This window comes from Trachemys scripta, chromosome 20 (assembly GCF_013100865.1).
Source record: "Trachemys scripta elegans isolate TJP31775 chromosome 20, CAS_Tse_1.0, whole genome shotgun sequence".
In the NCBI taxonomy this organism is placed as follows: domain Eukaryota; kingdom Metazoa; phylum Chordata; order Testudines; family Emydidae; genus Trachemys; species Trachemys scripta.
Window position 1 is genome coordinate 10,696,987 of NC_048317.1, and position 12,171 is coordinate 10,709,157.

The 12,171-nt window shown below is 47.9% G+C and overlaps 1 protein-coding gene across 3 annotated transcripts in view; it reads left to right on the plus strand.

Moving 5' to 3' along the window:
* The window catches only part of WDTC1 (WD and tetratricopeptide repeats 1), a 43,065-nt gene extending 30,894 nt beyond the window's left edge, over positions 1-12,171 (plus strand). For 2 of the 3 annotated variants that reach the window (XM_034753765.1, XM_034753766.1), the window contains 6 exons: positions 315-411; positions 1,561-1,734; positions 7,901-8,136; positions 8,963-9,131; positions 9,862-10,054; positions 11,607-12,171. In XM_034753765.1, coding sequence (XP_034609656.1) covers positions 315-411; positions 1,561-1,734; positions 7,901-8,136; positions 8,963-9,131; positions 9,862-10,054; positions 11,607-11,804 — 1,067 coding nt within the window. In that variant the 3' untranslated portion in view covers positions 11,805-12,171. The remainder of the gene's footprint in view (positions 1-314; positions 412-1,560; positions 1,735-7,900; positions 8,137-8,962; positions 9,132-9,861; positions 10,055-11,606) is intronic. The other variant, XM_034753767.1, reaches the window with a different exon arrangement.

Below are 12,171 nucleotides of genomic sequence, written 5' to 3' on the forward strand. Positions count from 1 at the left end.
CTCTCGGTGTATTCAGCTCTCTTGCTTGGGAGATCTGTTGTGATGGATCCTGCAGAGTATTTGTAGCTGATGTCCGAGGGGATCAGCCAATCCTGCCAAATGCTTATACTTCCATAGACTTTGAGGTAGGAACCAGACTCTCTGAAGTCAGTGGAGTTGTAGCTACTTACCTCTGGGCTGAATTGGGCTCCTGCTAGCCTGACTTCGTGTTGGTGGACTAGAAATCCCAAGCCCACAGAGGAGAGTCTGTAATCTGTAGCTGGATTTTACTCTTCTAATTATTTATATTTTTTTACAACCCCCCCTCCCCCCAGAAGTGCAGAATGGAAAGACCTCAACCAATGGAGTGTCAAACGGCATCCATCTCCACAGCAACGGATTCAGATTGTCTGAGGGAAGAACACATATCAGGTGAGGTGACAAATTCGTTTGGATGAGGTGCCCCTGGTTCTGCTCTGTGCCCTGTGATCCCAGCGAGACCCGAAGCTGCTGACTGAGGTGTGAAGTGGAATTCTTCTTCACTTACTAACGCAAAGATTACCCAGGGAGCTCTGTTCTGGTATTCACTCAGCTGCTGGTGGTAAACGGGCTGCAAACCAGAGCCAGGTTAGGCCAAGAGCATGATGGGGAAATCCTGGCCATCAGGATCTTTTTCCTTTTATGGTTGTGGTGAATTATTGCTGAATAAATCCACAACTGGCCTGTCACACATGGAAACTGACCTCCTTTACTTCTCCACAGCACAGTCTCTCCTTCCTGTGAAATGATTTGGCAGTCTCAGGTCACAAATCCCAGAACCGCCCTCGGATGGTCATGACTCAGTCCTGATCATCTTGGCCTGGATTTGAACTGGTGACCGGGTTGAATGGTTCTTTGCCATTACCAATATCTACTGTACTTCTCTCTTTTTTTAAAAGGACTAAGTGTAGTTGGGAAAGCAGAGGCAGACTTGAAGTTTAACATGTCTGGTGTTTTGGGGGTTCCTCTAGCATAAGGTGCTAATTCATCAGAAATCTTTGAAATGTCAAGAGACTTATTGCCGCCATGTGAGCTGGCTTATTTGACTCTTTAAAAAAATAAGAGTGTCACTGAATGCCGACTTAAAACTGATTAAAAGAAATATTGTTTACACAACACAACCTGTGGAACTTGCCGCTGCAAAGTATCACTGAAGCAAAGAGATTCTAGTAGAGTTCAGTGAAGTTAAACACTTCACACGGATAACAAAAGCACCTATTGTTACATTACTTAGTGTTAAAATAAAAAAGATGGGAGTTTTCATGCTCCAGGGCATAAGCCAACTCCTCACTGACAGGGCTTCTAAGGAAACTTCCCTAAGCTCAGGTGTTTTCTTGTACCTATGCACTTTTGTGAAGCGTCTGGTACTGGCCGCTGTCGGATACTGGACAAGATGAACCCTTGATGTGACTGTGGTGGGCTCTGTTCCTTTGTTTCTCAGTGTAATGGAATTCTTCTATTAGACTTTTAACTAGACCAAATTGTTGAATCTCTTCAGCGTTACCGTAGTGACTGTAACCCCACACCTGTCTCTCCCTGCAGTCCCCAGATTGAGCTGCCTCCATATCTGGAAAAAATTAAACAGCAAGCCAATGAGGCATTTGCGTGCCAGCAGTGGACTCAAGCCATCCAGCTGTACAGCAGAGCAGTTCAGAAAGCCCCCAACAACGCCATGCTGTACGGAAACAGAGCTGCTGCCTACATGAAGCGCAAGTGGTAAGTAAGCTGGACTCCTTTTGTGGGAGGCTAACAAAATGAGTGTGTGCTGTCAAACGTAGTGTACCACAGGATCTGGGCATCAGTACTGCTAGGTATATGAAGTTATGGGCTCCAGACTTGGGTGTGACCCCCATTGAGTTCCTGTCTCATGGGCCCCATTGCTCACAGCGGGGCTCCTAGCCACATTTGTGCAGAGTGAGGCTCATCTAATCGGATAAAACTACTGCAGGATATTGTGAAACCTAGAATGGGTTAATCACAGAATTGTGTATGTTAGAGACTGGACACAGATGGTGTCTGGTCATGAGATGCATTTCATTGCTCACTGGTACAATCTAGGTAGCTTGCTTCTTTCTTTATAACATTATAAAAAACCCACGTGTCTCAAGCAGCATCAATAGCTCTGTGATCTGGTATAGGGAATATTCCAGTGGAAGGATTTGTAGACATTTATCCCCCGACAAGGTAGGGGTTATGTTGTTCATCTGGTTCAATCTTTGTTACGTTCCTGAAAGCTAAGACCCCCTGCAGGTTGGTTGTAACTGCTCCCACTGCTAGCTTAGTCCAAATCACCACATTGGCAGATGTACCCAGAGCACATCTAACGTGAGGTGTATTCATTCACATACTACCTGGACTAGACACGTCTGCCATACTAGAAACTACCTGGGATCCTTTCAGTAACACTGCAGAGTTATGGTTAATTTTTGGGCACTACCGGAGGCTGTGTCTGGCACATTGCTGAATGCGTATTGTTAGCATCTGCAACAGTTAACGTCCCTTCTGACAACAGCCAGAGCTGCTCACACAAAATATGGCAAAGCTGTTTTAGGTGCATGTGCGCTCACTCCCTCCCTCTCCTTGAGTAGAGTAGGACCATTGGATAATGACTTACTATCAGCATATGTAAAATAGCGGTGATCTCTTACATCTATTGCTGTTTTGTGAAAAACTCCCTCCTGGTAGGAGTTCTCCTACCTTCTTGCCAAGATGAAGAACTGCCATCAATTTGATCTGATCATTGGTACCTGGCCAGTGGTTGGTGTTGCAAAGACAGGAACAAAGGTTTGGGAACAGCCTCAGAAGGATGTAAAAGTCAAGGAGGGAGAAGACTCTAGAGTGATGCAATGGGAGGGAATTGTGAAAGGGAAAACATAGGTTGAGCATCAGGGCAAACTTCATTAGTGAGGTGTTAGGAAAAATGATTCCCTTTACTAAAGAAGTGGTGTTGGCTGGCACATCTGAAACTATACTGTGCTAAGCGCTAGAAGGTGAACAGCAGGATATTTCTTCTGGTGAGAAGATGAACAGTTAGCGCTTCAGCAGGTTTCTTTAATATGTAATTGTGACAAGGTCCCCAACCTGGAGCCTGAACCCACCAAACCCACCAGCCTGGACTGTGTCTTGCACTATGGTGCTAATGTCAAGCTACAAGTCGCTGATAGGCACTGCAATTGTACAGCAATCTACAGGTAGGGACACACCCAGCTGAGTTACCTGAATGATCACGCAGCCACTCAGGGCCCATCAATAGAGGGGCCTCGGCCAATTCCCCCCCCACTCCCTAGCCTTGCACCCCAGAAATATACTGTCTTGTACTGCTCAAGGTTCCCTTTGACAGCGCAAACTCTACAATAAGTTTGCCATTTCTTCATAGGAAAGTGGACATGCACCCGAGATTCCCCAAGCACTTCAACTAAAAACTTTGTTTTAGATAAAATATAAAACTGATTTATTAACTCCAGAAAGATAGATTTTAAGTGATTATAAGTAGCAGTCATGGAGATCAAATTTGGTTACTTAAGAAATTAGAGTTTAGACTGCAAATTTATTTTTAACTGAAATTGACTAAGCAAGATTTGAATCAAACAGTCTCTTACCCTAACAGATGGTACAAACCACTTACAGTTCCTCAATACACAGATTGGTCCCAGGCTGGAAGGGGGTCCAATCTCCCTAGTTCAAAGTCTTTATCTTCCAGATGATTTCCCAGGTGTTCAGATTGGGCAGGAGAGGCCTAAGAGGCCAAGTGATAATGTCACTGTCTCTCTTTGTATAGGTTTCAGAGTAGCAGCCGTGTTAGTCTGTATCTGCAAAAAGAACAGGAGTACTTGTGGCACCTTAGAGACTAACATTTATTTGAGCATAAGCTTTTGTGGGCTACAGCTTCGCTCTTTTTATACCTTCTTCTAGCTGCTAGAAAGATCCTTGCTGTGATGTGGGAGCCAGACAGTTTCCGTTGCCTACATGCATCTTCTGAGAAACTTCTGGGAGAGTGGATTCTCTCTGATGGGCCTTCAATGCCTGTCTGGCCCTCCTTTCTTGCAACGGAAAGGCTGGCTGTGGGCATCTCCCAATCTCTCACATTTCACATATAACAATACTTGATAACTTCACCTACAATGATAGTACATACAGTCCAACAGGTTATTATGGTTTAGCAGATCAAGACTTTTTAAATGATACCTCACAAAGCATGCATTGTACAAAACCTATCCTAATCATATCACCGTGAATATGGGGGTTCCCAGGTGCTACTTTGAGGCACAGAGTGTCACAGTAATCTTTGGAATTTCACTGAAGGATATATTAGTAACTTGCCAGGAGCACAAAGGATGTGGTGATTGGCTCCTTTTCTCCTGCCAAGGGCAGCTACCACCATCCCACAAATGGAGGCTGGGGTCTCACATGAGACAATGCATTGTAGCCTGGCTCCTCAGCCCATGCTGGGACATGTTAACTCCCTGGGTTATGTGCTCCATACCTCAAGGTGAGGGCAGCTGCAGGCCAAGCTATAGAACTCTGTGGGCCTCACTTTGGCCTCCCTCTTAATGAACAATGGGCAGGTACAGAAAGAAGGTCGGTCGTGTTTCCCCCCCCCCCCCCCCCGCCCACACACTCACTCACTCGGGGCCGGCTTTAGCAGGTGCGGGGCCCCACGCTGGGATGCAAATTGTCTCGCCCCCTCCCCCCGCCCTGACTCTGCCCCCTCCCTGCCCCATTGGATCCCCGCCCTGGCCCTGCCTCTTCCCCAAGTACTCTGCATTCCTCCTCCTCGCCCCTCCCTCCCAGGCTTGCGCTGATCAGCTGTATGGCGGCGCAAGCGCTGGAGGGAGGGGGGACAAGCAGGATGTGGCTTTTTTTTTTTTTTTTTTTTCCCGCTCCGCCGGCAGCCCCGGACATTGCGGGGTCCTCTTAGGCGCAGGGCCCCGTTCTGGGGAATCGGCCGAATTGGTTTAAAGCCGGCCCTGCCCCCACTCATCCTACAGCTACTGTTTGTGCTCAATAGCTGGTTTTCAAACACACATGTTCTCTGCCACTTAAAATCTGAAAATGTCCCAGTTTGCATTTACAGGCAAAATTTCCTAAGCAGTCTTCACTGGCCGTAATTAAACCACTTTATATCTAAAGCTTTTAAGATCACATGATGTCAAATCTTGTAACTCTGGGAGAAGAAAGCTGCTGCTTTAGAATAGCAAATTCTCGATACCCAATCTGTTGCCAGTTTGACAGTGAAGACCGAAGTCTTTTTGGGTGTGTCAAGGTAGCTAACAGCAGAGCTAACTCTTCAAAATACCAAGAAAGCCACATTCTGTCTCCATTTCACTTAAGACTTTGCCTGTGGTCAAGTCTCTTCTTGGATGTCAGCTGCCTAATAGAAAATTTGTTTTTTAAAGACCTGATTTGAGCAGGGGAGCCTGCATCCACACTGCTGGATTGATGGTCTGGTGCTTCTGAAGGTGTATAAAAGTGTTTAAGTACTGGGCTTGTGTTAATGCTGGTTCTGCCACTAATTTCACAGACAAACCACTTAACCTCTCGCTACCCCACCCTTCCAGCTGTAACGTAGGACCAGTATTCACCTACCTCACATGAGTTGACACTTACTGGCTAAATTCAGGCAGGTGCAACTTCATTGTTTACACACAGTCTGAAATGAACCCAATGTTTGCAAAGTGTTTTGATTTTTATTTGCAGTAGAAGGTGCAGGTGATGATACAGCTGGCTGAACTGTTGGTCTGCAAATATATTTCCATAAATAAAAAGCCTCCATTCTGTAGAGAGAAGACTGCTTTACCCCACGCAATCTTCTTGTGACTTGCTCGATTTGGATTTCCGGGCTGAATAGGACGCTTGTGGGCAGTGCTGTGCTGTTATAGCAGGGATGGCAAAAGACATTTCTAGGGTTGGGCTCGTCCCTTAAAGCCTGGTGGCCTCATTACACACACATCTTCCTTCAGGGGTCAAGTTGATAGGGGAGGGGGAAATAAACATGCTCTTCCGAGTTCCACCCACATGAGTCCTCAAAAACAAGACATTACTTGCAGACTTTGCAGATGTTCAAAAAAATGTGCATGGGCTTGTTGGGCGTGGCTCCATTCATTGGGGCCCAAACGGCCTGCTTGACTCATCGATAGCAGAGGGAAAAACAAATGGTGGTCTCCCCCATGGTGCCAAAACGAGGAATTGCTCAGGGAAGTCCTACATTTAAAACACTGCATTGGTGCCTCTGTAGCGCTTAAGTGAAGACGCTCTATGCCGACAGGAGAGCTGCTCCCCTCAGCATAGTTTATCCACCTCCTGGAGAGGTGGTAGCTGTATCATAGCGCTGTCTACATGGAGGGGTAGGTTGGTATAACTACATCACTCGGATGTGGATTTTTCACAGCCCTGAGTGATGTAGCTATACTGATTATAGGTAGAGCTGGCCTCAGAGTTCCCCCTCTTTTCTTCTGTACTTTCTTGAGCGGTGAAAGAGCTAACAATGTTAATGTTCTAAAGTATCAAATGGGGCGCCTGAGTTACCCCGTCACTGAGATATATGGGGCAGTTCATGCTTCTCTGAGAGATTGTTCCAGGCTCTGGCAGATCAGTTCGCTCTGTTCAGTTGAGATTTTGTTGCAACCCAAACTGTGTGTGTGTGTGGGGGGGGGGTTTCACACCCCTGAGCGACAGAAGTGCCAGTGTAGACAAAGCCTTGTGCCAGGTCTACACTACAGACCTATATCTGTAACTACGTTGCTCAGGGGTGTGAAAAATCCATATTCCTGAGCTACATCGTTATATAAACCGCTGCGTAGATAAGCTGCCTGTCTGCAGGAGAGCTTCTCCCACTGACCTATCTACTGCCTCTCGGAGAGGTGGCTTAACAACCAACAGGAGAAGCTCTCCCATTGGCTTAGGAGCATCTCCACTAAAGCGCTGCAGCTGGGCCGCTGTAGCGCTGTACGTGAAGAAAATCCCTTAGACTTTATTTTTTAAAATTATGAGACTGGCACGGGAGGGCAGCTTGGGAGAGTAGTTAATCCTGCTGCCCGTCATCCCAATCAAAACCCTGGCTTCCATCCCCTCCTTCAGCCCACATCTAATATAACTAAATACCAAAGTGAAAGGTTTGTCATGTTTCTTCTGCTTCTGGGATGCATGCTGAGACAGGCTGGCATTGTCCTCCACTTTCTCCTATAACCTTGGGTATAGGGCAATTAAGCATGCTTAGCCTAAATATTTTTAAACGTAACCAGTTGGATGTTATGATTTGGCTCAATAGGTACCAATCGGTTACAGAAGACATTTAAAAACCACAGAATGAACATGAATTGCAGGAGGAGAATGCCACTTTGGAGATAAATGTCCATCAGGAATATAAAATCCTGATGGTTTTATATCCCCCTGCTGGGCATCTAACTCGGCCATTGGAAAGGGAAATGTGCTGCTACACAGTTTTCCCCACAAGAGGGAACACTTGAGCTACTGTGCTCGTGGAAAGGTATCTGTGCCCTAGGGCTCCTTTCTGTAGGCTTGGCCTGGGGACTGCTCCTCTGGGGATGGGGGATCCCCACCACGGACTAGCTTGCAGCAATGAGACTTGATCTGTAGGGCTTAAAATAGTAGCACAGGAAACTATTGTGCAGCCACTCTAGGGGAGGCAGAGACCTGGTCTTCAAACAGGAGGTGATCCCTCTTCTGCGCGGAGACCTAGTTCTGTGAGCTGAGCCACTGGGAGATGAAATGAGAGCTCTTGTGAGAAAGGAAGTGCTGTTGGAGATACTTGGGAAGCCCACGGGTACAGGGAGAGCTGAGAAGTAGATGACAAGCTCTCATGTTGCCTGGAAGAGGGTGGTGGATATTTAGGTCCCTTCAGGGTCTGTTCTTCTCTCTGCAGGGATGGGGATCACTATGATGCTTTAAGAGACTGCTTGAAGGCCATCTCCCTGAACCCAGGCCACCTGAAAGCCCACTTCCGCCTGGCCCGCTGTCTCTTTGAACTGAAGTATGTGGCAGAAGCGCTCGAGTGTCTGGATGACTTCAAAGGGAAGTTCCCAGAACAGGCGCATAGCAGCGCTTGTGATGCACTGGATCGAGACATCAATGCAGCCCTCTTCTCTAAAAGTGATAACGGTGCGTGCCAATGCTCAGCCCTTTGGGTTGGATTCTGGTATAACTCAGGAAGAAAGTCTTGACCTAAATTACAACCCTGCTATGAAGTGATGCTCGTTGAGCTGCAGTTTGTCCATAGATTGATTTGATCTCCTGGCTGAAAGCTGTCTCCATAACTGCACCAGCTTTCTTGTGACTTGCAGCTGTTGCTTGGTTGTTTACAGAGAGCTCTAAGTTCCATAGTATTTTATGGTCTGTCCCTTTTTGCTGAAAAATTATCCCTTTCCTTTTAAAAGGGAGGTTCCTGAAGGTTGTGCTCCTGAGACTACAGGTTGCAGGGGGAGGGTCCCAAAGAATGAATTGGTGCTTATATAAAGTGTTGGATTCACAGCTCTGGAGGAACGTCCTTGTGCCACAGAACAGGTACAGTATGGGCAGCTTCAGTGCAAGCTTCCTGCCAGTATCCTTGGCCAGAAGGCACCTCAAGGGAAAATCTCCCCCAATGGTTTATTTGATCCTTGGTTTTTGGAGGCTATCCCAACCAAGGGGGGTAGTTATGAGATGAACATCTGCCCTCAAAAATTGGATTGAGCTTGATCTGAAGTTATAATCACTTTTGGTCTTAAGCTGCACATGAGCTCTAGGGTTGGTATTGCAAGAAGAGGGTTGAGGTACAGAGAAGGAAGTGTGCACTCTAAATACCTGTCCTCTGGATAAACTGGCCTTCGCTCTCAACTAGAGCTGTCAGCGGAGTTCCTCTCGCAAGTACTAAACTTGTTGGAGAATTCTCTGCTCTAGCATGTGATGTGTGAGGAGGAAAATATCTCTGTACTCTTTATCCTTCCAGCTGAAGACAAGAAAGGGGGCGGGCCAATTCGGCTGCGAGCAACTGGGCGCAAAGACTCCATCTCGGATGATGAGATGGTGCTGAGGGAACGCAGCTACGACTACAAATTCCGGTACTGTGGCCACTGTAACACCACCACCGACATCAAGGAGGCCAACTTCTTTGGCAGGTATGTTGACCTTGCATGGTAAAGGTAGAGGATTTCAGTTGCACGGAACAGCAGAGTGCTGCTGTCCAGTGGCTATGTCACGATGTGCAGCCTTAGCATGGGTGGCAATGAGAAGATATTGTTGCTTCTGGTCTGTGGGGATTTTTGACCACTGCAGGAACAGCTGAAGTGGCATTCCTCCATGGATCGCTGGTTAAATGGTAGGTCAGCATACAGATGACTGTTCATCACAACCTTTCAGTACTCCAGAACTTCGTCCCCAACCATATGAGTTCTGAGGACAGAGGGAAATGACACAGAAGACTACCTTTGTTGCCATCTAGAAATGTCCCTTTCCTTTGGGCGCTGGGACAATGCTATCTGAATCTGGAGGTCTGTCTGGTTTTGTGCGATTTCTCTGCTTGGTATAGTGCTGAGAAAGATGCTGATGAACGTCTAAGTGCGTGGTGAAACCCAAATGCTGGATCTTGTCACTAGCTGATTCCCTGAGCTAGTCTTGCGTGTAGGTGGGAATAAGGCTAACCAGGCAGTGGCTTCCCTACCTCTCAGCCTAATGGACTTACCTGCTCTCACCTTCATCCTTCAAACCCATTAGAATAGCCACCTCTTCAATGAGTGTGCAGTCTAATAGAGTACAGAGCCCTCCTCCACCCTCTCCTTCAAGGTATGACAGCTGGCTTCTCTAACTACCCTGTGATCTCAGCAGAGCGCTTTGTTCTTCCTTTCCTAGCAACGCACAGTACATAGTCAGCGGCTCAGACGATGGGTCTTTCTTCATCTGGGAGAAAGAAACTACCAACCTGGTGCGGGTGCTGCAGGGGGATGAGTCTATTGTGAACTGTCTCCAGCCCCACCCGAGTTACTGCTTCCTGGCCACCAGCGGCATTGATCCAGTTGTACGGCTCTGGAATCCGAGGCCGGAGGTAAGAGCAGTAACAGAGCATCTCTAAAGAGGTAGGTCCTGGATGATGGGCTTTAGGACTCCAGGCCAGAAGCCATTGTCCTCATGCAAGCAGACGATGAAGACTGATTACAGGGTGCTGGAATAGTTGGGTGGATTCAGAGTGAGATTTCTGGGTTTTGTTCCTGGCTTTGCCATTGGGTCACTCTGTGCCTGCCTCACTGTTCCAGTTTGCAGAAGGATGGATGACACTGGCAGCTGGCAGCACTACTCTGAGAGTAAATGTCTGTAGCAGAGTAGTGAAAAGATGCCCAGATAGAACAAACTTTCAACTTCTTGCCAAAGCACCTGTTTTCAAATGTCCTCCTGTGAGCTCCAGGTTAGGCTGTGGATGACCTCTTCTGAGCCAGGCCAGGTATGGCTAATCACGCAAGAGGCTGGGGAGTTGGGGAAGGCCTGGTATTGGAGGGAGGCTTGGAACGGAGGGAAGATGCCTTTGCTCATAAGTGAGGCTGAGGTCTAACTAGAACCAGGCATAGCATAATACAGGCTCTGCTCTCCAAGGGTTCCTGCCTCCTTTTTGCCAGACTTTGCCAGTGCACCTCTCCTGACGTGGGACAAGTCTTGCTTTTTCAGCACTCGTGGGATGGCTTTTTTTATTTTATTTTTTTAAACCAAGCCTCCTTTCTTAATGCTCCCAAAGGAAGGGTGATGTCAGGGGATTTCCCAGGAGGGGAGGGGGCACTTGCAGCATTCCCTCTAATTTTTCCCAGCCGTGTGTAGAATGAATGTTATGTGCACCAATATGGAGGTGATGTGTCACACATCACCTCCATATTGGTGCACATAACAAAATTCATGTGGCAGGGGTGGGGATGAGGGGATTGGAGTATGGGAGGAGCACCACTCCCCTGGCCACGGCAGGGCTGGAGCTGGGTTGGGGCGCCTCTCCCCCAGCCGCAGCTTGAGCGGCACTTAATAGGTGGCTGCGCGGCCGCGCAGCTTAGAGGGAACTCTGTCACAATGGGCACCTCAGCCTTTGCTTTTCTCCTCTTTCTCACCCCTTCTCAAATAAAAAAAAAAAAAAACCCACTGCAGCTCTGTGGTGCACAGCTGCGTGGTGCATCTTGCCTGAACTGTGAGTCTCGGATGCCCCAGCTTGCATAGCCAATTGGAGGGCCAGCAGGCAGTGCGGTAGAACTACATTCAGGCAGCTGGGCAAAGAATTCTTTTCAAGATGGCCAGCGGCTTGGTCATTAAGCCACTGTATCCAACCCTTGCTGAAATCCTAGTTCGATACAATCTTCCCCCAGCACAGGCCTACAGACTAGAGGATGCCTACTAGCATCGTGGTGTTGGGCTTGTAATGTGAACATACACCCGTTAGGGAGTGGGCCAGCCCGTGAGTCTGTGGTGCCATAGGACATGACTTTCACCCAATTTTCAGTCCAGAAAACCTGAGCTTAAGGGAGCAGTAGAGATGATGCGTCCCTCTCTGCTGAGCAACAAAATCACCGTTCTAGTGCCACCTTGTGCGACTGCCCTCCCAAAGCAGTCTCCTTTCTTGTTTGCAGAGTGAAACCCTCAATGGGCGTGTGGTGGAAGACATGGAAGGCGCTTCCCAAGCTAACCAGAGACGAATGAACGCAGACCCCCTGGAGGTGATGTTGCTGAACATGGGCTACCGTATCACAGGACTGACCAGTGGGGGGGCTGGAGGCTCGGATGATGAAGACAGCTCAGAGGGGCAGGTCCAGTGCCGGCCCAGCTAAAGCAAAACGGCTTGTCCTTCCTGTAATTGTTGTGTTGAAGGGGAACCTGGTTTCCTTGGTTCTAAACTTTCTGACTGCACTGTTTCACACTATGCACAGAGTAGGACAAGCTGGCAGGGGCAGGAGCGGCCTTCTCATTAGACCACCGCCACCACCTCTCCTCCTCCTCCTCGTCACACTACTGAGCAGCATGGCAATGCAGTCTGGGTTTTGCCTTTAGTGGAATTTAGTCCCTGCTGGGATTTTGAGTTGTCTGTGAGCAGTATAAACTGGTGACCTCCTCCAGCGTGAGCAGGAAGAAGGGGCATTGGCTACATTCATGCGTTTGCAGAGGATTCTTAATGTCCCAAATAAAATGTAAATCTAG